Here is a 27,894-nt window from a genome sequence, read left to right on the forward strand (position 1 = left end):
CTACCCCTACCCCTCAGCATGCTGTATTACCAGTGATTTGATTTCACAGGCAGGAAATAAATTGGCGCAAGACTGCAGGCCAAATATAATTTTTTCCCTTTTTTGAAAACGAAAGGCCCCACTGCCTCTAGTGAATGAATAATCTAAGTTTAATAACTGTGCTGTTTTCCTGCTAATGTGTCACAGAACGTGAGGGTAGCAGAGTTATTAACTGTGGCAGAGCAGGTATTTTTTTTCCCAATTAAGGAAAGCAAATGGCGAAGCCAGGAGTAAAACGTAGCTGGGTGCGTATGATTTTTAAAGGTGTCACACGCAGCCGACACGTGTCCACCGCCCTTAGGACGGACAGAGGCCGGACAAATAGAATTATTTTCCGTTTTTTGGCACCAAAAGGCAGCACTGCGTATATTCTATGAACATGAGAAGTTTAATAACTGTGCTGTGTCCCTGCTAATGTGTCACAGAACGTGAGGGTAGCAGAGTTATTAACTGTGGCAGAGCAGGTATTTTTTTTCCCAATTAAGGAAAGCAAATGGCGAAGCCAGGAGTAAAACGTAGCTGGGTGCGTATGATTTTTAAAGGTGTCACACGCAGCCGACACGTGTCCACCGCCCTTAGGACGGACAGAGGCCGGACAAATAGAATTATTTTCCGTTTTTTGGCACCAAAAGGCAGCACTGCGTATATTCTATGAACATGAGAAGTTTAATAACTGTGCTGTGTCCCTGCTAATGTGTCACAGAACGTGAGGGTAGCAGAGTTATTAACTGTGGCAGAGCAGGTATTTTTTTTCCCAATTAAGGAAAGCAAATGGCGAAGCCAGGAGTAAAACGTAGCTGGGTGCGTATGATTTTTAAAGGTGTCACACGCAGCCGACACGTGTCCACCGCCCTTAGGACGGACAGAGGCCGGACAAATAGAATTATTTTCCGTTTTTTGGCACCAAAAGGCAGCACTGCGTATATTCTATGAACATGAGAAGTTTAATAACTGTGCTGTGTCCCTGCTAATGTGTCACAGAACGTGAGGGTAGCAGAGTTATTAACTGTGGCAGAGCAGGTATTTTTTTTCCCAATTAAGGAAAGCAAATGGCGAAGCCAGGAGTAAAACGTAGCTGGGTGCGTATGATTTTTAAAGGTGTCACACGCAGCCGACACGTGTCCACCGCCCTTAGGACGGACAGAGGCCGGACAAATAGAATTATTTTCACTTGTTTTACAAGCAAAAGGCAGCACTGCATATATTCAATGAATAATAACTGTGTTGTGGCCCTGCCTATACAATTCTTTCCCTGCAGTATCAATGGAGGGTGCAATGCTCTGCAGAAGCGATTTTGAGAAGCAAAAAAAAATGCAGCACAGCTAACAGCAGCCTGGACAGTACTGCACACGGATAAATATGGCCCTAGAAAGGACCGTTGAGGTTCTTGAAGGCTACACTCACTCCTAACACTCTCCCTGCCTATGCAGCACTTCTGTCCCTAATGCCAGGTGCAACGGTCTGCAGAGGCGATTTTGAGAAAAAAAAAATTGCCACTGCTAACAGCAGCCAACACACAGCTATCAGTGGCCCTAATAAGGACCTTTGGGGGGTCTTGAAGCCTACACTAACTACCAATTCTTTCCCTACAGCAGCTCTGGTACAAACAGCACTGTCCCTCATCTAACTCACACCGCATCTGAGGCGAACCGCGGGAGGGGCCGACTTTTATATTCGGGTGACATCTGATCTTCCCAGCCACTCACAGCAGGGGGGTGGTATAGGGCTTGAACGTCACAGGGGGAAGTTGTAATGCCTTCCCTGTCTTTCAATTGGCCAGAAAAGCGCGCTAACGTCTCAGGGAAGGAAGTGAAAGTAACCAGAACACCGCATGGTGTTCGTTACGAATAACGAACATCCCGAACACCCTAATATTCGCACGAATATCAAGCTCGGAAGAACACGTTCGCTCATCTCTAGTGCTCATTAATATAAGTACAAATTTCTAAAAATGCATTAAAGGGGTTGTCCCGCGCCGAAACGTTTTTTTCTTTCAATAGCCCCCCCGTTCGGCACGAGACAAACCCGATGCAGGGGTTTTAAAAAAAACAACAGATAGTACTTACCCGAATCCCCGCGCTCCGGTGAGTTTAATTAGCAGTGAAATTGCCCGTTCACACGATCGGAGGTGCGTGGTGCGTGTTTTCCAGCTCCCATAGGAGTCTATGGAAACTCCTGCCCATCACGCACCAAGGATGGGTCAGGTCTAGAGATGAGCGAGTGTATTTGCTGAGTAGTGCCTTATGTGAGTACCTGCCCGCTTGTCTCAAAAGATTCGGGTGCCGGCGGGGGAGAGCGGTGAGTTTCGGGAGTGAGCAGGGGGAAGAGAATGAGAGAGAGATCTCCCCCCCGTTCCTCCCCGCTCTTCCCCGCCGGCACCCGAATCTTTTGAGATGAGCGGGCAGGTACTCGCATAAGGCACTACTCGCTCGAGTAGTTTGCCTTAGCGAGCACGCTCGCTCATCTCTAGTCAGGTCCTATCTATTCTCCCAGCACGGACGTTAGATGGGAGCTTTGCAGTTGCATGTTCTATTTTTGTTAGATGCGAGTATTCTGCGCATCTGATATTCCTTCATGTGAACGCTTCTATAGGACACCATTGTTTCCAATAGAATCGATCTTTTCATGCACCTATAATGCACTAGAACCACGCTCGTGTGAACCAGGCCTTAGAAAAGCAAAATTAAGCGTTATTAATTAAGCTTCATTGTTCATCTTGTGATTGAACAACTGTGAGCCTTGGCAGCCTGCAGTGAAGGCGCAATTAATGCAGGATGAGATTTTTATAATTACATTTATTAATCTTAATGACCTTCCTTTCAAACACAATCACATCCTATATGGTTTCTGATGAGGAGAATAGGAAGGTTGATGTGGCATTAAAAATATCAGATTGGTTCCTGTGGCATCTTTCTTCCTTCATTGCTCCATCTCTTATTTTCTACTTTCTCTTCCTTTTTTGCCCTGCTTCTTATGAGACTTTAACCCCTTCCCGCTCTAGGGCGTAAGTTTACGTCCTGGCAGCGGGGTACTTCCCGCAACAGGGCGTAAACTTACGTCCTGGGGATAGCGCGAGATCACTTATGATCTTGCACTATCCCGCATTGGGAGCCGGCCTCCCGCTGCAACAGCGGGGGTGCATCGGAGATGCGCCCCCTGCTGTTAACACCTTCCCTTCCGCGATCTATGTAGATCGCGGCATGGGAGGGGTTCACAGAGGGAGCGCGCTATATAATTGCAGCGCGCGATATAATTGCAGAGAGCCCGGCCTGTTGCCATGGCTCTTGCCAATCTTGCCAGACTTTGAATGCAGCGATTTAGAAAAAAAAGATTTTCAAATAAAGGGTTTTTATTGCAGAAAAGTGGAAAAACCTAAAAAAAATGTAAGAATTTTGGTATCATTGTAGCCATACCGACCCACAGAAAAAATGTATTGTGTTATTTATGCTGCATGATTAAGGCTGCCTGCAGACGCCCGGGTCGGATCCGGCAGCGAGAATTCTCGCCGCAGGACCCGACCCGAGCGCCTGCAGAGAGCAGCGTGTACTCACCCGCGCCCCGCAGCTCCGGATCTTTCATGTGCCGGCTACTGAGCAGCCGGCGCATGCGCAGACCATAGTCGGCAGCGGGTGAGTGACGTTTCTGTGCGAGTCCCGCACAGAAATTGAACATGCCGTGGTTTGTATGCCGCGCGAGATTTCATGCTGCCAAACCGCGGCCGTCTGCATAGAATTGCGTTTGTTAAAGCAATCCTATGCAGGCGTCCAGCGGCAGAAATCCCGCTGGAAATCCCACCGCAGAATTTCCACCCGTCTGCTGGCGGCCTAACGCTGTAAAAAAAAAATCTATAGCAGTATTGATGCATTTTCTCCCCCTGCTATCATAAAAAAATAATAAAAGTTTTACAATATAGTCTATGTACCCAAAAGTGGCACCATAAAAACTACAGCTCGCCACACAAAAAACAAGCCCTTATATGGCCGCGACGGAAAAATTAAAAAGTCATGACTTTTGAAAAATGGAGAAGAAAATCTGCCAAAAATCGTTACGTCCTTAAGCCCAAAATAGGCCATGTCATTAAGGGGTTAAAGGAATTTTCCAGTGTTATGTTAACAATACTAAATTATTGTATAGTGAAAAGTTCTACAACTTCTATTGTATTTTGTGTTTCAGTACCTCATTATTTAAAGGTCCATTTCTTTTTTTCATTCATAAGTGGGCTAGTGTTACCTTGGTTAGTTATTCCCTTCTACCTGAAACTCTTGGCCTCTTTTTCCTGAGATGGTCATGTAATTTAATTTCTGACCACTTCAGATTTACTTGGGTTTATGCTGTCTGAAACTAGTCAGTTTCTCAGTCTGTGTGATGCTATAACATGGACCCTACCAGAGAAACTGCCTAGAGAGAGACACAGACACTCCTATCACAATTACTGAATGATCACACAGCTCCTACCACACAGGTATAATAGTGGAGATAACAGCTCATCCTCCTGACTGTAGCTTAAATTAGGTGAATGTAGAAGGGAATGATAATTAAACTTTCCACCCAGCAGGCAGAAATGGTATTGCCTCTAGCTAATGCTGTGCTGTCACATCATGGGTTTGATGTGAAAGTGAAATAAAAAAATCTCACCATCAAAATGGTGCCTGATAAGTATCATACAGGAGGCTGCACTGCATGGAAGTGACTGCAATACACAGGAGACCTCTAGAGTGTGACAGGCAGCTGCAAACTTGTACATATCTAGTCTTGATCTCTGCTGAGAAGTCAGTACAATTGTAACCAATCTACACTCAGGAGTTGAAAACCTGTACAGACCTCGGTTTTACGCCGCGGGAATCCTGCGGAGATAAACAAGAAAGTCCCTGCTGGTGATCGCGGAAAAAGACACGTTTTTCTGCAGTCTTCATTAATACTATATCAATGTAGACCTACCAGTGCGGAAAATGTGGTAAAATAGAACATACCGCAATTCTTTTCCTGCGGCGTAAATCAGCAGCAGAATTCCGCATGGGAGGACTGACTTATTAGGTTCAATAGAACCTAATAGCTGCGTTATTCCACCGCAGATTTATGCTGTGGCAACTGCAGTGCAAATCCGTCTGTGGTCATTAGCCCTAAAGGCACTTTCGCCCACGGGTGTATTGCATATTTCGGTCCCTGAGTAAGGGCGGTTTGAGATGAACTTGTATTTCTCCCATTATGCGGCCGGAATAATCGCCGCCGCATAATGGGACAAAACGAAACCATTGATTTCACTGGATTTCAATAGCTTCATTTTCACTAGCTCTTTTCTCTGCCGTTAATTGTGCCGGCGATTAAAGATAAGACCTGTCCTGTAGTGAATACATTGTGCTGGGAAAATCAGGCGGCACCTATATTCCCACGTTTTTTTCAAACACCTGCGCTCTGACACGGAGTTTGAATAGGGGGCAAAGGGGAAGAAATTTTCCTTGTTCAGGCCCAACTATGCTCTGTGCCAGTCTGAAAATGCCCTAAAGGGCGTATTCACGCACTGAAATTCTGCTGATTCCCTGCATATTTCTGCCTATCAGCTTTTTAAATAAAATGCATGAAATCCTATTGCAAATGTGTATGCTTCCTGCGTAATTTTGCAAGCTCATTCATTTTAATGGGCTATTTTGGTTCATAATGCGCCCCAAAGAGGACATGCTGCGGGTTTTTTTTACGCAATCAAGAATCAGGTGAAAAGTATGCAGCTGTATAGGAATCCATTGAAAACAATGGTCTTTATTAACTGTATATTTACGTTTGTGTGAATGAGCTCTTAGTTTGGGATGTATAAGGGCCCCTTCACACAAGCATATGCGAAAAAACATTTGCCTAAGTGCAATGCGTTTGCACCATGAATAAGGTGACCAGATTTTCCCAGGGTCAAAGCGGGACAGAGGGGTGTGTTCAGGGGCGGGGCTTATCACAGCATATGATTCTACCTCCATTGTTGTACAATGTAAAAAAAACAGTCAAAATCCGTACCATTGATGCGAATTTTGACTGAAAATCAGCTGCGTAACTGCAACTGATTTCATACTAGGTGGCGCTCCCCCTCACTTCTTCTGAAGGCGTTTCTCTGTCAGCACTCCCCGGTTCCCAGAGGCCTTAGTGGCCTCACCTGACCCACGCTGCCGCACCGGACGAGGCCACTGGGAATCGGAAGCTGGGGATCACTGACGGCTGGAAGCCTTCGGAGGAGATGAGGGGAGCGCCACAAAGTATGAAATCAGCTCCAGTCAAAATCCACATCAATTATATGGATTTTTACTTTTTTTGGATGCACAAATGCTACGGAATTTGCCGTGGAATGACGGATTTTCCACAGCATTTCCACCACATGTAAACATACCGTAAGTTGGCTTGAGGTATGCTGCCATGTGCAGAGTAGCCTCAGTAGTAATAGTGCCCCCATAGTGGTCTCAGTAGTAATAGTGAGCACCACAGTGGACCTCAGTAATAATAGTGACCCACACAGTGGCCACGGTAATAATAGTGTCCCCCCACAGTGACCACAGTAATAATAGTGTCCCTCCACAGTGGCCAGGGTAGTAATAGTGACCCCCACAGTAGCCCCAGTAGTAATAGTGACCCCGACAGTGGACCTCAGTAGTAATAGTGACCCCCACAGTAGCCCCACTAGTAATAGTGACCCCCACAGTAGCGCCACTAGTAATAGTGACCCCCACTAGTAATAGTGACCCCCACAGTGGACCTCAGTATTAACAGTGACCCCCACAGTGGACCTCAGTAGTAATAATGTCCCCCAGAGTGGCCCCAGTAGTAATAGTTTCCCTCACAGTGGCCGCAGTAGTAATAGTGATCCCCACAGTGGTCACGGTAATAATAGTGTCCCTTAGAGTGGCCCTAGTAGTAATAGTTGCCCCATAGTGGTCCCAGTAGTAATAGTTTCCCCAACAGTAGCCTCAGTAGTAATACTATTACTACTGGAGCTGATATAGGGCACACTATTGCTAATAGTGTCCCCTATATCAAACCCAGTAGTAACAGTGACTCCCCACAGTAGCCCCAGTAGTATTGGAGCACCCTGAAACCAATATACTTACCTTCTCCTCCTGGACTTCAGAACGCCACTGCTCCTCTTCTAGGCGCTGCTGCGGGTAACAGTGACCCTCCCCACACTGTAGCCCCAGTAGTATTAGAGGCCCCCTGAAACCGATATACTTACCTTCTCTTCCTGGGCTTCAGAGCGCCGCTGCTTCTCTTCTAGGCGCTGCTGCGGGTGGAAGTGTGTGTGCCTGCAGCAGCGCCTCCTCCCTTCTCCTCCCCTCTTGTGGAACGAAGGAGGAAAGGTCAGGGCAGGAAGGGGGTGAAGATCCCAGATGCACACACTGCAGTCAGTGTGTGCATTCGCCGTGGCGCTGTGCGCGGAGTGATTACCAGCCGGGAAGCCACAGCACCCCGGCTAGTAATCACTTTAATGGTGACAGACATTTCGCTGGGGCCCTGGAGGAAAGCAGGACACAGAGTCCCAAAAAGGGGTTGTCCCGCCTAAATTGGGACGCCTGGTCACCTTAGCCATGCATGACCTGTTTGCATGCAGATTACTGTATTTTTTGCACTCACAGGGCCAGTCCACATGGGTGCGGGGCACACCCCCGCCATGATTTTTAAAGGCTATTCTTTGTGTTTTTCTGCTGCACTGTGCAGCATATTGATTGCGCGTTTGCGCACATCCCATAGACTTCTATGGGGACCTTTGGTGCCTAAATCCACACTGAAATAGAACATGCTGTGTAAAAAGAGTAATGTAAAAGAATGAACACATTAAAATCAATGGGTTCTATTCTGTGCATATTGCACACGCAAATCTGCATGCAAATGCATTCGTGTGAAGGGGCCATAAAGGAATGTTCCCTTTCACTGACACCAAACAGATTTTGAAATGACATAATAAAGCTAGAAACCCCCTTTTCCGTCAGTCAGAATCCATAACAATGGCCGCTTCACTGAAATTTTTGACAGACAATAACAACTCCCATCATTCAGATGCATCATTGGAATAACTTTCATTTTCCATGCCCGGATCCTCACTGGTTGTTCTCTTGTCTTTGCAGAGTGTCGCAGGTAAAGTTTTGGAGAAAACTATTGAAGAATGGATGAGGTATAAAGAAGACTGCTACAGATGGATGTCAAGCACGCCGCGTCCTCAGGGTCAACACCTTCATTATTACTTCTGGGGAAGGGGCCATAGCGGACAACCACTGCTGTATGCTATTAAGGTGTATGGGTGTAATAGAGGGGTCACCCATACCAGACTGATCTCTATTGTATAAGTGACCAAACAATTGCAACTCCAAGACCCCTTAGGGAACTAAAAAAAAATGAACTAAAAATTATGTATTTTAATTATTACAAAAAATGTTGGGTTAAAAAAAAAAACCTTTTCCATATCTTATATATAAAACGCAAAATCTGTTTGTGTCGTGCACAAATCCATATTTCTGGTCTGATTTGAGTGAAATTTTTTCTTGAGCGTTCTCCAGCATCGGGGCGACAAATATTGGCATAATTAAGAATCAAAAACTCACCGACTTCCCCTGTAATTTTTGTTGCCAATAGTAACCAATCACAGCTCAGCTTTCATTTCTTATATTGATAAAAGTCTTTTCATATATATACCCGAGGGTAAAACAAAAAACATTGTTTACCCAAAAGCACTACATTACACGCCCGCATTGTAGCTGTCAGAGAGCAGCACAGCTTTTTTCAATTGAGCACCCTCTTTTTGGGTTTGCATGTTTGTACCATCATCATGAAAAAAAAAGCCCCATCATTAAGGGGTTAAAGAGGTTGTCCAGTTGTAAACTATTGATGGTCCATAGTAGATTGATGGGTGTGTGACTCTGATCCACTATTCTCTGGGTATGTGCGTTCATGCATTGAGCTGATTTCTGAAGGAAGAAGACAGCTTCATTCTCACTGCAGTTGCCATGTTTGGTATTGCCGACAAAGTTCTCATTCACTTTAATGCTTGCAATATCAAGCCTGGCCACTGCAGTGAGAATGGAGCTGTCTGCATCCTGCAGAAATCAGCTCAGCGTATGAACACATCAGCCCAGAGAACAGCTTATTAATGAGGGTTCCGTGCAGCAGACCCTCACCAATCTACTATAATGACCTATCCTGAGGACAGACCCTCACTAGTTTACTATTAATGACCTATCCTGAGGACAGACCATCAATAGTTTACAACTGGACAAGCCCTTTAAATCTTGTAATTGAGAATCAGTGCAACTTGCAGCAGAATGCCTCTAGAAAGGGAGGCAATGAATGACTTGAGAGCTGGTCTATAGGCGAATTTCCACACCCCTTTCTTCGGCAGTTATATTTTGCAGGCAGCTACTTCTGCATTGGGTATGCCCGGTGGTGACCTCTCAGCTGTGCCTCTCATTTATTATACCGGAGAGTGGCCACCACCTTTACTGAGAATCGGGGACAAGTCATCCTTGTTCTTGGGGTGCCATCAATATACCATCATTGCATCCCTTCACAGTCTTGATTTTCCCTTCTCTCCTCATAGGTCTGCATTGCAACCGCACTTTTGACATGTACGCCTGCTGGCCGGATGGTACACCCGGAGCGATCACCAGCGTATCTTGCCCGTATTATCTTCCTTGGTTTCAAAAAGGTAATTTATAAGGCTACTGTCATATCTGCGTTAGACCTCGGCTCAGGGTTTCCGTCTCTCTGCTCTGTTTTTGGAGGAGAGAAACTGATATAAAACAGAAAAAACTGGATATGTTTTTTTCGCCTAATGAATTAATGGGGTTTCGAACCCTCCCCCCCCCCCCAGAGATTTCTGTTATTTTGGACAGAAAAATAGCGCAGTCTGTAGTGTTATTTTTTCACAAAAAAACGGAAACCTGACTTAATGGAAGCAAACAGAAGCCTTTCTGTTTGGTTTCCGCTTTTTGCGACCCCATAGAAATCAATGGGGGAAAAAATTGATCTGTTTTTTTCTGTTTTATATCAGTTTCTCCCCTCCAAAAATTGAGCAGAAACCCTGAACTGACCCTAACGCAGCTGTGAAAGCAGCCTGAGAAGAAGACATAATCATTATAAGCAGGGAAGGCGGCTTTCACATCTGCTTTGGGGGTTCCGTTTTCCTGCTCCATTATGGGAGCAGGAAAGGGAATCCCTTGATCAAACGGATCCGTCCTATGCTAGAACAGAACAGCACCGGACTCCATTGACTATAATGGGGTCCGTTTGGTTTCATGCATGCAGCACTTTTTTTTCTGGATGGATCTGCAACGGAACCTTCTAACAGAGGTTCCAGCGCAGAAGTGAGAGCGGCCGCACAAGAACACCCTCACTTAAGTGTTTTGGGAATGCTGTCTGAATCTACTTTATTATCATAGACTGATAAATGCAATGTAAAGTGCAATATTGAAGAATGCCTAGTGGTACAGATATACTGACTGTAATGTGCAAGTAATCTTTAGGATGCAGAGACCTTAGGGAGCACTTAGACAAAAATTCACCGTTGATGTTGGATTCGGCAGCTTCTCGGGTAAAGGAATGGAGTATGAACTTTTATGTGCCCTCTAGTGGTGATTTTAAGATATGCACATTAAATCATAGAATTGGCAGCTGGACTTTAGACCAGGGGGTGCAGAACAGTTTGTGCTCTGAGGCCACATTGCACTTCCAAGACTCCCACCTATTGGGAGAATGGGGTCACCTGCTCCCAATCAGAACTGTTCCAGAGAGGAACAGACAATGCACATAACTCTCTCAATTGTAGATGATGGATGTCAAGGCAATGGCCTTGACCCATTTCTGGAGTGCCTAGCGGGTCAAGAGACTTTATTCTCCTAATATATAGGTTACCCAGACATGGCTGCACAGTGCACCCTTAGTACTTGTCCATTTCGGTTGCCCTGTTATGTGCCACTCCTCTTCACCCTGATGGGGAAACTACATGGGAGCAGTAACACATAGATATTTCTGTGTCCAGGTGATTGGGACCAACATTGTGGGTAATATGTGACCCCAGGCCTCACGTTGTGCCCCCTGCTTTAGAGGAAAACAAATAGAAAGAATAGGTTGGAAAGCGCCTCGCAATTTAACGATGGCTTCTGAATATCCTGAAAACGGTATGAAAAGGACTTACCCGGTGCTCAGTGGGATCCTTTAATCCCCCACTAGCACCCTGAAATCCTGGTTCGCCTTAATGATAAATGATGGTCCTCCAAGCCCGTCTGTATCCCAGAGTTCCAGGAGGGTCACTAGGAGATATATCTCCACTATGATAACAATCCAAGTCCAAAAAAGAAAAAATCTCTGCGCCTTTTCCGAACACACACATAGACATTTATGTGCCCAGGCCCCCAGGCCTCGTGTTGTGCCCACCTGCTTTAGAGGATGTACATATGAATAGTGTAGAGCGATTATGAAATAATCAGGTTGGGAGTGACCAACCCGATTTAAAAAAATAATTATGTATCTGGCACCCGATTCCAACTTCCAATAAAATCAACGTGAGTAAAAATTGGGTTCTCTAATTTGGCCTCTTTGAACAATAGTGGTGGTGAAAGCAACAGCAGCCCAGTAGTGAGCACTGCCACCTTGCCGCAGTAGGGTCCTGGGCAGGAGCGTAACTAAAGGCTCAGGGGCCCTGATGCAAAACGTGAGCTGGGGCCCCCACCTCTATCTGTACCCGTACCCATACCTAAACCATGCTGCCCAGAGGCATAACTTGAAGCTTCTGGGCCCCAATGCAAAACCTGTAACAGGGCCCCCAACTATAATGCTTTATTCATAGTACTGGGCTCCCTATATGGAGAAGAGAGGCCTTACGGGCCCCCTAAGGCTCCTGGGCCCGGGTGCAACCGCATCCCCTGCACCCTCTATAGTTACGCCCCTGGTCCTGGGTTCAAATCCCCATCAAGGTTATATTCAAACCTAGAACTCCAGCACTGCAAGGCATCAGCACTAAGCCAACACACCTCTCCTTTCTGCCAATATTTTGGCACTATTTTCTTCAAAATCAGTTTGGGATGATCTGATCCGATTTAGCAAAAATCAGCCCAATTTTATTGCCCGATGAGCAACACTGCAAATTTTTGTGCAGTCTTTGCTGCCAAGATATTGCAATAAAATAAAATATTTCTCATGGTTTTGTCAATAGTTTATTGAGATTTTATTACTATTTGCAGCTAGTTTTTTTTTCCAATAATTTTTTTTATTGAAATACATAATGCATTAGATATTTGATAAATATACAAGATTTTTAACACTTTTTCTTTGGCCTTGTAACGTTACCATAAGCATATTATTGTATTTCGTATTTCCAAAAATGGACAGAATTGGAAGGAAAATTAGAAGGAGGAGGGAGGGAAAAAAAGGGGTGGGTGGGGGGTGGGCGAGGGACACAACTTGCTTTTTTAAAGAGAACGTGTCATCATGTTTGAGCCCCATAAACTAAATTATGGGGCTCCAAGGTGATGAAACGGGGAGTCTGGGGAGGTATGTTTTATACTAAGCGGCTGCCCTTCTTTCTGCACTGTGTCCCCATGAAGTTGGCGCACACAGTGACTATTTTCAGCCAGCTTTGTGCACGCCTATCATAGGGATGAATGGGTGAGCATGTCCCCAAGCTATCTGACAAGAGTCACACTGTGTGCTCACACCAACCTTGCAGTGACACAGTGCAGGAACAGGGCGCCCGGTGAGTATGAAACATAACGTAGTTTATGGGGCTCAAAGGTGATGACAGGTTCCCTTTAAAGTAATTTTACCACCATTAACCCTTTCCAATCCACTGTCTTACATCTAAAGACATTCTGATTGAAGGCTGTACAGTTCTGATGTCAGAATACGTCCTGCAGGGTATTCTTATTGTATATTACTGGCCGCTCAGTTGTTGGGGGCCTCTCCAGCATGCCCCATACTGCAGTACTGGCTCTAGCCAGCAGATGGTGCCATTGTATAATGGCAAAAAAGAGAAAGCCCCCTAGGAAACCCTGAATCCAAAATTGGATTGCAAAGGGTTAAACACTGAATAGCCACTATTGGAGACCTCGATCTTTTTACGATTGAAGCTTCCCTGTATGGAAATTAGACCTGTGACCCCGAAGTGCAGCATAGAATCACGTGAGCAAGTTTTCTGTGAATCCAGCAAACTGAGCAACTTCCAACGAGGTCTGATCATTGGTGCTAGACTAGCCGAACCGGGACGTCACTGCCAGCTGGTTTGGAGAGTATACAAGGAAAACATACAACGAAAGGGGATTGAAACAAATTCTTGATGAAAGGGGGTTCAGAGGAGGATGTCAAGAATTGATCTGGTGAACAGGCACTGCACAGTTAAGAGTACCTGGATACAACACTTTACCTAACGTGTCTGAACGCACAACTCGTCATTCCTTAGCAAGGATGGGCTATAACAGCAGACGACCAGTTTCAACATCATCGTGTCTAAGAGAAACAGAAAGGTGAGACTCCGGGAGTGGGGGTGAGGGGGGGGGGGGGGTCAAAAGAGCACAAATCTACTGAATGAATCCAGATTTCTGTTGCTGATGGAAGTCAGAATTTGACGCAAGCAGCATGAATCGATGACCCCTTCCTGTCAGTCTGGTGGAGGTGCAGTAATGATGTGAGGAGTGTACTCTTGGAGCATCCCGGGTCTTATGATATATGTGGATGGATTCCGTGACAAATTGCTGCGGTGCTGAAGTCCAAAGGAGGTCCAAAGCACTACTAGATGTAGATCTCTAATTAGGTGGCCATTCAGTGTATACTATGCGTATTGATAGAATATGTCATAACTGATTGATGGAGGACGGATCGCTGGGACTCGGCTGATGACTAGAATGTAGGGAATACAGCCATAGTGAAGTCAATTCTTGCAAATGACTATGCCGACATTAGACATGAGATGGTTGCATAGTTCTCCGCATTGATTCTATCACCGCTGTGTCTTGGCAGTAAAACATGGAAAGGTATCTCGACGCTGCGGACTGGATGGACAGTGGGTGATGATCAATGGGACACAGCCTTGGAGGAACTCATCACAGTGTGAAGAAGATGAGATGGAGATGATGAAGGAAGAGGTGACACCAGTATTGTATAGATGTGATACTGGCGGCTTATTCTTTCATTGAAGTCAATATGTATAGATTATTTTGAGTAATGCACATGAAAGTATAGAGTAACAGAAGCAGCAGCCATACTTTGTTATACAGGGTCATTCAAAAAGAAGGAGCAGATTTGGGGATTTAATTGCAAGCAAACTACAAAAGAGAGCTACACAATCCACACATCATTGAGGAGAGGTGTTTTTTTTTACATACCAGTAAATTCTATTTTCTGGCACATCGCAGCGCTATTTCTTGTAGTTTACAGTTTATAGGAAAATAGCGAAAGCACAGGAGAAATCGTTTTGTGTACTTGAGTTTGCTAAACTGTATATTCTAGGCCTTCCAACACTGCTGATTTATTATGGAGTTCGATATATAACTTATATCCAGTTAGGATGAAGTAATGGCAGCTTCATAATTAATACTTTGTGTCCATGTCTCTCTAGATGGGGGCAAAGGATTTACTGCTGGGTTTCCGAGCTCTGTACACTGTGGGGTATTCACTGTCATTGATGGCCCTCTTGTCATCCCTGCTGATTCTTACCATGTGTAGGTAAATATCCCTTCTGGCTACTATATAGACGGCTTTAAGCGGCTGCGGAGGACGGCTACTTCCCTGCAGTGATGTGAGGCGTTTTTAACACAAGAAAGCCTCGCATCTGCTGAGAAATTGCACGTTGGGGAGCGTGATATCGGCCCACGTTTCATGGCCTGATATCGTACTTGCCCGTGTGAAATTAGACTTAGGGTCGAAGGGGTTATCTTAAGATATTATTTCATTAACTATCCTTACGATAGATGATGGAAGACTGATTGGTGGGGGTCTCCCTGCTGAGATCCCCAGCGATCCTGAGAACTGGGGGTCTTATGTCCCCCTCTTCTCATCACTGAAGGTTCACTGCGCCCACCCGCACTGACTTCAGACTGAATGTTGAAGAAGTCACACCTCTGCAGGCACCACTCCATCCATTTCAATGGGGCTGTTGGCGATAGCTGAGTACAAGTGCTCAGCTATCTCCAGCAGTCCAATTGAAGCTGAATGGAGCAGCACTGCACGTGTGTGACTGCAAATCTCCATCAATCTCTTCCTCATTGTGGAGGGTGCAATGAGCCTATAGTGAGTATGGAGAACACTGGATCCCCGTTCTTAGGATTGGTGGAGGTGTCAGTGGCGAGATCCCCACCAATCAGACTTACATCACTTATCCTATGGACAGGTAATAAAAATCTATTGTGGGATAAGCCCTTTAATTCACACGAGCTTTTAAAAACTCATTGGTGTTACGTCCACAAAAAAGGACGTTTTTCATGCAGCTCTGTATGACGTCCGTTAACAGTCCATATGCACATTTTTCATAGCTGCAGAAAAACTGAGACAAGCTCGAATTATTTTTTTCTACATCTCTTAGCAACAGGTCCATGGAATATAGACAGCACTTAGACCAGAATAGTACATGCTGCGATTGTTTGCCTCATGGGCCATGTAAAAAACTGATGTGTGAGTAGGCACATTGGCTACTATTGGCCCATTGTAGACTGCGACTGCACGCAGACCAAAAATCTGCTCGTGTGAATGATCCCTTAAGTTTGTTATCATGCAGAATAAGGATGGCGCCATCTGATTTTTCTCTTTCCTCTATGGGCCCCATCACAGTTGGCTGCATCTATCATATCTAGGCTTATCACGGTGGTCACAGTTTCATCTAACCCACATGAACAAGTTCAGACTTTTGTTTGACCACAAGTCATAGTAAAGGGTTGTCTGTCTCTGTCAGATCATGTAGGTCACCTTTATGATATGTCCATGTCCATTATACTGCTGAATATACTGTAATTATATGACATAATAGGTGAAGATATAAGGTATAGGTTGCAGCTCGGCATGAACCGTTATGTGTCCTCCTATGTTCACTATAGGTAGTTGAGGTTGAAGGTTCCTCTTAAGCTTTTGCATTGAAATCAAGAAGCTTCAGACTGCATGACATGATATCCTATTAAACACCATTTGATTCTGTCAAAGCCTCCTCTTGAGAGGACATAATAACAACTTTATCCACAATCTACAGAATGGGGTGGGTGACTGTTCCTAGGTTTAGACTATCATTTCTTCTGACCTGCATTCACTAAAGACCCAGCAATCCTTCCTGATTACTAGCCGTTGTATCATTATAGGAAACTGCGCTGCACCAGGAATTACATCCATGCCAACCTGTTCTTCTCTTTTGCCCTTCGTGGAATATCAGTAATTGTGAAGGACATTTTATTGGAGAAACGATGGGGCAAGCAGATCATTGAGGTGTCAGATTGGGAGATTCTCATCAGCAACAAGGTACGGCCATGTGCATTCCAAGTAGTTATGTAGCTTCTCCAGGACTATGGCATTAATAGCTTGTCATTAGGATGCTCAATCAATGATTGATGAATGAGAAGTTGGACCCTACTGATCATGCATTGATTAGGCAGCCTTTTCAGTGGATGGGTCCCTTCCAATAGCCACTGACTTTATATGCAAACTCACAAGGAGCTGTAGACTCCTAGACTGTATTATATATAGTTATGATCCAACATTGGACTCATTTAATATTGCCACATTATTCATTTATCTTATACAGGCAGCCATTGGATGTCGCACAGCGCAGGTTATAATGCAGTATTGTATTCTGGCCAATCATTACTGGTTTGTGGTGGAGGCAGTCTACCTATACAAGCTGCTTATCAGTGCAGTTTTCTCCGAAAGGAACAACTACACCCTCTATTTGTATCTTGGATGGGGTAGGTGACTTATCTAATAGGAACACTATAAACATAGGTGCTACCATAGACCGTCACTATACCTATGTGAGATTGGTAACGGGCATTTATGCCGGTAGGTTGGGTAATTCTTCACTTGGACAGATGCATTTCTTTCTATGTTGCAGGAACACCAGTTTTATTTGTAGTTCCTTGGATGACGCTGAAGTATCTCAAGGAAAACAAGGAGTGAGTGAAGATACTGGGCGCTATATTATGATGACCGACTTGATTTAACACTATGTTACTGTTTGTTTCATTTCACCATATTCCACTTTTTACATTATCCTCTAAAGCTCTGATTAGTTGAGGTTTTCTTTTCCAGATGTTGGGCCCTAAATGACAACATGGCCTACTGGTGGATTATCCGGATCCCCATCCTGCTGGCCTCCATGGTGAGCACTGATGTTCTTGTTACATTATTGTACTAACCACATCTTCCATTGCATTTGGTGGGAAAAGAAATGCTGGTGGCATATCATCGATATGCATTACTGATCCTGCACTATAAAGAAGGAGAAGTCCCCGCCTGGTCAGGCATGTTGCTGCGTTTACTGATGATGTAACTTAGCATACTGATATTAAGGAGGTTAACAGTGGTTAATAGTTTTTTTTTCTATTTGGGGGAGGTGATAACACCAGAAAATGGCTATTTTCTTTTTCTAGTTTTTTTTAATGGAATTTACCATGCTGGATAAATAATGTACATTTTTATAGAACAGGTTGTTATGATGCAGTGAAACCAATTAGGTGTACTTTCTTTCTTCTTTTCAGTAGTTAGAGCATTATGTAAGGGGATTAAACCCTTTTTTTCTGTTGCAACATTTAGAGGCCGTAGTCAGCAATGACTGTGACCAAAGGCATAACTATAGAGGATGCAGTTGGCCCAGGAACAATAGAGGGCCCATAATGCTTCTCTTATCATATAGGGAGTGTAGTATTATGAACAAAGCATTGTACAGCGTTTACCGCAGCGCTTAAAATGCAGCTTTAAGCACTGGAAAAAACACCTGTGTGAGGGAGGCCTTAAAGGGATTGTACAAAATTAAAAAATACATAGCAATCTTTTTTCCAGAAACAGCACCGCACCTGTCCATGGGTTTAGTCTGGTATTGCAGCTTGGTTCCAGTGAAGTGAAGGGGATGAGCTGCAATACCATGTACAACCTGTGGACACACGTGGTGCTGTTTTTGGAAGAAAGCAGCTATGTTTTTCTAATCCTTTAATACATCTCATATAATTATTTATGTTTCTCTTCTGGTGATATGCTCCTTATGTCAGCTGTCTTTTCTCCTCCTCAGATTAACCTTGTGATCTTTATGAGGATCTTGAAAATGATATTGTCTAAGCTGAAAGCCAACCAGAAAGGTTTTGCAGACTACAAACTGAGGTGAGAATTAGAGATGAGTGAGTATACTCGCTAAGGCACATTACTCGAGCGAGTAGTGCCTTAGCCGAGTATCTCCCTGCTCGTCTCCAAAGATTCGGGGACCGGCGCAGGTGACAGGTGACAGGTGAGTTGCGGGGGGGAGCGGGGGGGGGAGCGAGGGAGAGAGAGAGATCTCCCCTCCGTTTCTCCCCACTCTCCCCCGCCGCTCCCCGAATCTTTAGAGACGAGCGGGGAGATACTCGGCTAAGGCACTACTCGCTCGAGTAATGTGCCTTAGCGAGTATACTCGCTCATCTCTAGTGAGAATTCATCATCCCGGTCATGTTCTATATGTACCTACACATGGACAGAGGGTAATAAGGGTCATTTGGTTAAAGCAGTTCTACACAGTTTGTGCAAATACTCATTTAGGCCTCCCACACATCAGCGTATATTGGCCATGTGCTGTCCGTGCTAATCCATGAGCAGCATATGCCCCCATTAAAGGGCTATCAGAACATGTACAGACAATTTTTTACATGGACTGATGGTCCACGTGGGAAAACTCATGGCTTGTCCTATTTCTCTCCATTGTGCAGTTGTAAAATAGGACATGCATTGCGTGTCAATGTGCTGCCTCTGTGTAAATGAGACATCCTAGGACTGCTGTCCATGTGCTGCCCGATGCGAGTTGCACTGAAGCCTCTCAAACACAACTTGCCCTTAGAATTCTATGTTCTTTTCCAGTAAGGAAAGTCTTTGGGCAGTGCCAAAGAGGTCTGATCGTGCCAGAGACCTGTAGGATGCACTCACATGGGTGATGTTCACGTATATGTTCTATTCAATTCCGAGATGGACAAACCTTGCATGGGAAAAGAACCTGTTAATTTCAATGGGTTCCTTCTAGAGATGAGCGAGTATACTCGCTAAAGGCAATTGCTCGAGCGAGCATTGCCTTTAGCGAGTATGTCCCCCGCTTGAGACTGCAGGGGTTCGGGTGCCGGCGTGGGGGAGCGGTGAGTTGCGGCAGTGAGCAGGAGGGAGCGGGGGGAGAGAGGGAGAGAGAGATCTCCCCTCCGTTCCGCCCGGCTCTCCCCCACAGCTCCCTGCCCGCTGCCGGCACCCAAACCTGCAGTCTCGAGCGGGCAGGTACTCGCTGAAGGCAATGCTCACTCGAGTATACTCGCTCATCTCTAGTTCCTTCACATAGATTTTTCTCAAGACAAAAAGAAAAATTCATGTGACCTGGCTGCAGCTTGCTATTGCCAATTGTTTCAGAGCTGCGAAAAATAGCTAAATAGCAGTAACGTTGCAGTCGCATGCAACTTACTTTGATGTCTATGATGGAAAAACTCACATGTGACTTGTAAGCAAAATCCAACAGTTGGAATTTCTGCAACCTTGGTGTCGGAGTTAGGTCACAGCATGACAACCTACACATCACATGTGACATGTCACTGTGTATCCCCAGACCCAACCGTGCTGTATTTACACAGACACATTACAGGGTTCAATATTTCAAACAATTTGGTCTCTGGCCATCAGGGACTGGTACTGTCATTCTAGTTGGAGCACATAGACTTATTTAAAGTGGCCCTCCGTCCTTGGAGAAATAAAGATGCACACGCTATTTCTCTGTCTACCTGATGCACACATTTTTCCCGTCAGGCACGGATCCACGTGCGGGGAAAAAAAAAGGACATGCTCCATTTTGGTGCAGGTCTCCCGCGGGGACGGCTCCCGCAGGCTTCTATTGCAGCCTATGGAAGCCGTCCAGATCCGCGGGAGACCCGTACCAGAATTAAACTCGCCTGCTCCGGACGATGCGGTTCTTCCCTTCTTCGCGGCCGGATCTTCTTTCTTCGGCCCGCCGGATGTGCTCGGCACGCCGGCGGGCCGCAGAAAGAAGATCCGACCGCGAAGAAGGAAAGAACCGCATCGTCCGGAGCAGGTGAGTTTATTCTTATTTTTAGACCTCATGTCCGCGGGGCAGGAGGGACCCGCTGCGGATTTTACATGAAGAATCCGTAGTGGGCCTGATATTCCCCATGGACATGAGGCCTAAGACCTTACGTGAGACTCTGACTGGCCAACACTGCAGAATCAAAGCAGGTGTAGTGCCTTATAGTAATGGACAGTGTGCATCAAGTAGTCAGGGAAGCAGTGCGGCCATCTTTGCTTGTGGGTCACTTTAAATTTTAGAATACACCACTATCAGATACTTAGAATAATCAGTGGATGGGGTTGCACCTAAGTATCATACTACATCAGATCAGAGGATATAGAATCGGATTTGTGCTTCTGTCTTTATAGACTGGCAAAGGCAACCCTGACTCTCATCCCACTGTTTGGGATCCATGAGGTGGTATTCATCTTTGCTACAGATGAGCAGACATCAGGGATCCTTCGGTACCTCAAGGTCTTCTTTAACCTTTTCTTCAGCTCCTTCCAGGTAAGATGAGCACAGTGACTTTTGATTAATTCTCCCCAATAAAGACTGGAGCTTCACCAGTTCTACATGGGCATCTAGAATACAAAGTTTTGGTTCACCATGCCAAGTACCAGAACTAAATGACCCTCTAATAAGAGTCTTGAGTTGAAGGCCCTATCCTAAAATATGTATAGTATATACTACCTCTAGAAGGACATGTATATAACTGAGGACTCCTCAGTAGAGGACCGACAGCAAACACCAACTGCAGGACCGATACATTATATGCAACTAAGGCCGCTCTCACATGAACGCAGCGCTTTGCCCCAATTTTACTTGCAGCCGCAGCTCCCTGCAGTTTTAGTGTACCCCATTGTAGAGACGGGTAATGAGGTGCGCTAAATGGATATAGAGCAGACTCTGTTTAAAAATCTTGATGCTGGAAATTGCCGTCCAGCGCCGCGATCTACAACGTGTCTGCAAGGTCCCATTGAGTTAAATGGGAGCGTTATACTGCAATTAACGCGGCATTCAAAACGCTCCGTTAATCGCGGTAAAAAGCACCTTATGCGCCAAGTTTTTTCGGTTTCAGCAAATATACCATACTCATTGTATACCAAATGTTTAGCTGCTTTCTATGTTTACTTGGTTTATCAATTCCTTGCCCTTTAATAAGACCCGCACACGTGTCCATCACAGGATGAAGATAGTCATGCTATGGCCGGAAACCATGACAATTCACATGCAAGCAGAGATATTGAAAATGCTAAAGAATCGACAGAAACCAAGCTTCCAAAACTTTCAATTATAAAATATGCCATATTCTCCCTTACTAGAAACCTAACTTGTAAAAATCCACATTTTGATATATACAGTATTGATTTTTTTTTTTTTTGTAGAAGTTGCTTTTACCTTTAAAGGATCTGTACTCTGCAATAGCCTCAGCTCACTGTATGCAATGCCATCTCACTACTCACCCATCGTTGTGTCTTACAGGGTTTCCTTGTGGCAGTATTGTATTGTTTTGCTAATAAAGAGGTAAGTTCATGTGTTGGAACTGACAAGGGCTTCTGTAACACTGGTGTGATTAGGGATTAACACCTCTCCATTCTATTGGAGTCGAGAAACTGAATGAAAGGGGTATTCGAGCACGGGTGATGCTCCATTAATTTTAATGGAGCTGATTAAAATAGCCAAATGCTGTACTAGACCAAGATAGAGCTGTAAGAAGATGGCAGCAAAAAGGTTTTTTTTTCCCCTCAAAAGGTAATCAGATTTTTGTACTTTCCCTCAACTCTCTCTATCTCGTCTCATTCATTGGGGGGGGGGGGGGGGGGGGGGTGATACACCTCAGACCATAGGTATAGCTACTGCCACTAGGACAACACTATGCCAAGAATATGTTATCTCCTTCTACCAGCTATACCCCTCCTGTAAGCACCAAGCTAGCCAGGTTGTATGCTAGCAGTAGCAGATAGTAGGATAAAAATAGGTTAAACATTGCAAAAAAAAAAAAAAAGTTTTAGGGGCCCTTCACATGAGCACGTTTGTTTGTGCAATGCTGAGCGCGGCATAGAGAATGAACTACCGTATATACTCGAGTATTAGCTCACCCGAGTATAAGCCGAGTCAATAGGTTTTACCACAAAAAAAACTAGTATAACTTATTGATTCGAGTATAAGTCTAGCTATCCTCGAATATATACTAGGTAAAAAAAAAAAAAAAAAAAAAAAAGAATAAACACAATATTCACCTCCCAGCCAGCATCTGTGTTCCCGGCGCGATGGTCTCCCCGGCAGTGCGGCAAGCTGCTTCGGACTTCTCCCCGCTGTAATCTCCCTAGTTTGGTTTTAAATTCCCCCGCCGTCAGTGCTGTGTAACTAAGCACTGTGATTGGATCGAGCACAAGCCAATCACACACAGGGCTCGATAAACCAATCACAGCCATTCAGTGATGTCATTCACTGAATGGCTGTGAGTGATCAAGCGCCGTCTGTGATTGGCTGGCACGCGATCCAATCACAGCGCTGACATTGGGAGAATTCAAAACTAAGCCGGGGAGAAGTCTGAAGCAGCTTGCCGCACCGCCGGGGAGACCAGCACGCCGGGGACACAGATGTCAGCTGGTAGGTGAATATTGTGTATTTTTTTTTTCTTCTTTTAACCTCACTCGAGTATAAGCCGACGGGGGCTTTTTCAGCGCATTTTTTTGTGCTGAAAAACTTGGCTTATGCTTGAGTATATACAGCATGCTTTTTTTGTGCGCATCGGCATATTTTACAATACTTTTCGGGCCCAGCAAAAAAAAAAAAAAAAAAATGCATATCCACAATGATTTCTATGTGGAAGTGCACAAATGCAAGAAAATTGATTTGAAAGCTGCTAGGCGAGGTCTCGGGTCATCTGGAACCACAAAGAGTCTAAGCACCTGAAAAAAGACATTTGGGAGAGGTAAATCCTCAAGGCTCAAACCAAGTCCAATTATTTATGGAGAGTGGATTCCCGTGAGTACATAGAGAGACAAAAGGCAGGCAAAATGAGGTCTTTATTGATGTGAATAGTGAATAGCCAACAGCAGCTTAGGTAAGAAGGTGGGTCCGAGACGCAAGACCACTTTGTCCTGATGGAAGACTGAACAGAGGCCTGGCCAACAAAGCTGCTATTTCAGAAACGCTGTTGCTGGAAGTTATCACTACTTTAAAAAAAAAAAAAAAGGAGATAAAAAGACAAGCTGTGATGTTGTGTAAAGGCTTAAAAAAGGTTGACCATGCGGTGTGTCCGGTACAAAATTACGGTCCCAAAGAGGCACAGATCGGTATAGAGGAACAGCATGAACAATTCCTCATAAAAAAAAAGGCATGGACAGCTGACTTCCAAGGCCAGAGGACATGGAAAAACTCTGGTGGAAGAGTGCTCGCTGTAAGAGAAGATCTTCTCAGACAGGGAAGGGGGGGGGGGGGGGGGGGAGTTTTGATGTCCAGATTGACGAGGTCAGTCCAGCACCATGAGAATCACCGGCAGGCCCTCCATCATGATCTCATTGGGAAGTCAAAATATGAGCGGAATAAGAGGAAAGATGTACAGGAATTGTAATTCCGTCCACAGAAGTACTAGGGCATCTATTGCTCGAGTCTGAGGGTCCATGGGTATTGCTGCTGAAAGCTGTCTCGCCATAAAAAAACCCTGCAGGAGGAAAAGTCTTCCGCAGTTATGAAAACGGGATGACGCCAGACACAACTACCAGAGAGCTCCGCTATCCTTGGACAAGCCCCCTGCCACGGCAAAAGAAGTAGCGGTGGGGAGAGAGGAGAGATGCCCGCCCCTGTAGAGGAAAAGATGGAGTGACCATAACTTCCTCCCCCTCCCTCCCAGAAATGGGCACCAAGCATAGGCCCACTGATGCCAGAGAAAAAGGAAGGGGAGGAAGGGAGTGCTCAAATGTGGGGGTCCCTATGGCTAACTGGTAAACTAATGTTGACCTGCACACTTAACTTCTCTGTTCACAGCCAGACCCTCAGAAGACAAGAAGTGGGTCTGTTTATACCACTGAGAAGGGCAAACATGCCTGAAGGCCCCTAGTCAGGAAGCAGTTGCTATGTTTTTCCCCCCATGGTCCTGGGATGTGTTCCCCAATGCAACAGGACTATAACTTTAATAGTACTAAAAAAAAATGTAAAAAAATAATAATTTGGTACTGAAATAATCGTACAGACCCACAGAATATAGTTGTCAATTTTGCCGCACTGTAAGATCAACCCCTGCCCATGCAAAAGTGCAGAACTGAGCCCCCCCCCCCCCATCCCACCCCCACTTCAGTCTATTTAGTACCATTGAAAAATACAACTCTTCTTGCAGAAAACAAGCCCTATTTAATGTGCTGCAACTTTGAAACATTTCTAACAGTTACATTAATGGAAAAATTAAAAACAAAGTCCTGAATTCAAAGTAGAGAAGAGAAACGGGAGAAAGAAAAAAAAAAAGGCTGTATCCATAAGGGGTTAAACTGGCCATGCTTCTAAAATTGCTACATGCCAAATCATCCATTTCCCCCGACTTACTCATAAACATGTCCACTCCGTTCACCGAATGCACAGGATTATTCAATATGGGATAGGGGAAAAGCCACTGTCAGACACCGCTGAGAGCATTGGGTCTCTGCATTTTGTTGTGGATACAATTCCTAGCCAAGATTTGTTCTGCAAAGTTTCATCAGTGAGCTATATAGTCAAGGCTACATTAGAAGTATTTTTGGGCTCAAGTACTGATGACCATTCGTATTTAATAGTGGGGTCCGACTCCTTACTTCACTCATAAAATAAGGGTGCAGCATTTCTTTCATAGATTACACAGCTCCATGCATACAATAGTGGTTGACCCTGGTACTGCAGCTCATCCATATGACTGGGACAGTACTGCATTACTAGGCACTGCTGTATGTACTGTCCCCTTCATTCTGCTGGTCATAAGGAATCCTGAAACACTTTAATATCACTCACACACTATTATATATGTAATAATTTTGCCAAATTACCATTTTCAGGTAAAGCACGAAATACAGAAAAGGTGGCAGATATGGAAAATGAATGGCACTTCTTTGCTGTGCCTACAGTGACCAACAAGTGGTTACGTGACAAAACCTTGAACCTAAATGATTCATGATGTAAACAAAGATTAAGCATCAAGTAAACCGTAAAAATGGCTGATGCATGGGTTTAACCCCTGCTAGGGCAGGCGAGATCCATCAAGATGGCTTGCTGGAAGCATTAAAGAAGTTACTAGAAGGACTTTATTCACCTATTTACAGGACCTGAGACGTTTACAGATCCCAAGAAAGGAAGTTACAGATCCCTCGCCCTTCTATCCCCCACAACAGCAAGGAGCAACTTAAAAATGGAGATGCAGTCAACCATCTTTAGTGTCGTTCCATTCAATTGAGATGGTCTGACGAAAATCTGTGGCAGTCCCAATGAAAATGAATGGAGTGACACCATGCATGCTTGACCACTTCTCCATTTCAGCTGCTCCTCACTGCAGGGGAAAGACTGGACCACCATTCTTAGAAACATTGGGGAGTCTCAAAGTCAATCTTGGAAATACCCCTCAAGGAGTCGTAAGCCTTAGAAGAAGGATCCTGAATCAAAATTGGGGTGCATGTAGTAATGGGAGAGTCACCTATAGATAGCAGTCAACTCATGACTTTCGTTTTCCAGTTGGGCTGGTCATTGATGGCATCTGACTTTCTCTGCATCTCATTTGAGTGTATTCTTCCATCACATTGCCGAAGAAGAGACAGACAGAGACTCTTTAAAATTTTATTGAGTACATAAACGTTCAGCTGTGCACCACCATTACAGCCTGCAAGGCACAGCCCGCCTATTAACCCTTGTGCTAAAATGCGAATCGCTGACAGGAGTCTTGACCTGCGTTAAAAACCAATATCATGCACTTCAGCCCTTCCAATAAAATAAAAAGTCCTGCAGCCCATTCACAATGGCTTCTTTAAACAAGAATGCAGCAACATTTCACCTTCCCCTTCGCACCTTCTGCAAAAAGGGATCAGTAGATCATCAGAGATTGCAGTATGCCTCCGACATCATCGGCCCCGAGAGGGCACCACATGGCCATCTGAGCTGAGAAGAACGGAGGCTGCTATGGACAGCACGATGTAGGATCAGAACATCTTCGGGGTGGCAAGTTTCACCCACCGTCTGAGGTATGATAAAAGAGTCTCCTAGAAGAGGAAGAGTTATTGTCATTATCCAGTAATTGGGGATAAAGGATTAAATGCAACCCCCCACCCCTTCCAACATAAAGTCAGTCATACTGTATAAAGCTGGAAGCCTGGGTACACATTCCAAAAAACCCTCTAAAGTTGAGAGGTCTTCTGCATTTATGTAAATAAAGCTTTATTATTGTGTAACGGAAGGTTTTGCAACTTTGATAAGAACTTTTTGACTCCATTGCTCACCAATTCCATTAAAGGGGTTCAGCCATTAAAAAAAAAAAAATTCCATACTTACCTATTCCTCCCTCATCCTCCCTCATCAGTCTTCTTACCAGATCTTCACCTCACCCATCTTCTCCTGGCTTTTCCAGACCCCGGGTCACGTCACCTCCAGCCGGCCAGATCCTCTTCTTCCTGTGAGGAGGCATACATTGCCGGCATTCTGCTCTACGTCACTAGCGTTCATCGCGTAGCAGTGAATCACGAATACTCGGCAGCCCACTTTAGCGCGCAGGTGCGGGATCTCGCCACTATACATACCATATGAACACTAGCGGCGAGGGCCCCCGCCTGCACGCTGAAGTAGGCTGCCAAGGATTCGGCATTCCCTGCTAGACAGTGAACGCTACGTCACTAGTGACCGGGTACACTGACCTGCAGGAAGCAGAATGCCGGCAACGTACACTTCGTCACAGGAAGAAGACGATCTTACTGGCTTGCGGTGACCTGGGGGACTGCAGAAGCCAGGAGAAGATCAGCGAGGTGAAGATCTGGTGAGAAGACTGCCTGGGGAGGAATAGGTAAGTATTCACCCCCCCCCCCCCCTTCCTTTCAATGACAGAACCCCTTTAAGCAGAATCCTATTAATGGGGATAAAGATATTGCAAATTCCTCCACCATAATATTACTATGAAACAGTAAAGGTCCATTTACAGACAGATGATCACTCAAAAAATGGCTTTTGAGCGATCATTTTGCATAAACAACTAATTGGTGCTTATGCCAATTAGTAGCTTAAGGCGTGTGAGCCACAGGGAGCTATATTCCGAGAACAGCGGGTGGGCTGTTCTATGAATACATTCCCTTTATTCTGCCGCAGGGCTGACAGCTGAGACAATGTTATCAGCGCTCCCTGCAGAGAACACAGCCTGCAGTCCCTGCTATCAGCTCTTCTGACGAACTATGGATTTTATACTGAACATAAAATCATCGTGCAGCAGAAAAGTGAAAGATGGGCACATTTACACGCAATGATTATCGCTTAAAAAATGGCTTTTGAGCAATCATCGTTGTGTGTAAAAGGGATTTTATACTAGAGAAGCATATTATACTAAGTTTTGTTTTTTTTTAAGTCATGGAGAACCCATTAAACCTATTTTTCTGGTAATTCTAGTCAATTCTTTTTATATTGTAGCA

General features: G+C 44.9%; 2 protein-coding genes across 2 annotated transcripts in view; one reads left to right on the top strand and one right to left on the bottom strand.

Moving 5' to 3' along the window:
* LOC136577931 (glucagon receptor-like) overlaps positions 1-25,863 on the top strand; it is a 32,218-nt gene extending 6,355 nt beyond the window's left edge. The window contains exons 2-13 of the mRNA XM_066577849.1: positions 8,133-8,229; positions 9,599-9,706; positions 14,011-14,135; positions 14,609-14,715; positions 16,335-16,491; positions 16,775-16,934; positions 17,081-17,141; positions 17,278-17,347; positions 18,254-18,342; positions 20,635-20,773; positions 21,749-21,790; positions 25,294-25,863. Coding sequence (XP_066433946.1) covers positions 8,133-8,229; positions 9,599-9,706; positions 14,011-14,135; positions 14,609-14,715; positions 16,335-16,491; positions 16,775-16,934; positions 17,081-17,141; positions 17,278-17,347; positions 18,254-18,342; positions 20,635-20,773; positions 21,749-21,790; positions 25,294-25,365 — 1,227 coding nt within the window. The 3' untranslated portion in view covers positions 25,366-25,863. The remainder of the gene's footprint in view (positions 1-8,132; positions 8,230-9,598; positions 9,707-14,010; positions 14,136-14,608; positions 14,716-16,334; positions 16,492-16,774; positions 16,935-17,080; positions 17,142-17,277; positions 17,348-18,253; positions 18,343-20,634; positions 20,774-21,748; positions 21,791-25,293) is intronic.
* Positions 25,864-26,057: 194 nt separating this feature from the next.
* ANKS3 (ankyrin repeat and sterile alpha motif domain containing 3) overlaps positions 26,058-27,894 on the bottom strand; it is a 36,149-nt gene continuing 34,312 nt past the window's right edge. Inside the window, exon 17 of the mRNA XM_066576506.1 lies at positions 26,058-26,484. The gene's annotated coding sequence lies outside the window, so the exon portion shown is untranslated. The remainder of the gene's footprint in view (positions 26,485-27,894) is intronic.

The sequence above is a fragment of the Eleutherodactylus coqui genome, chromosome 8 (genome assembly GCF_035609145.1).
Source record: "Eleutherodactylus coqui strain aEleCoq1 chromosome 8, aEleCoq1.hap1, whole genome shotgun sequence".
NCBI classification, from domain to species: domain Eukaryota; kingdom Metazoa; phylum Chordata; class Amphibia; order Anura; family Eleutherodactylidae; genus Eleutherodactylus; species Eleutherodactylus coqui.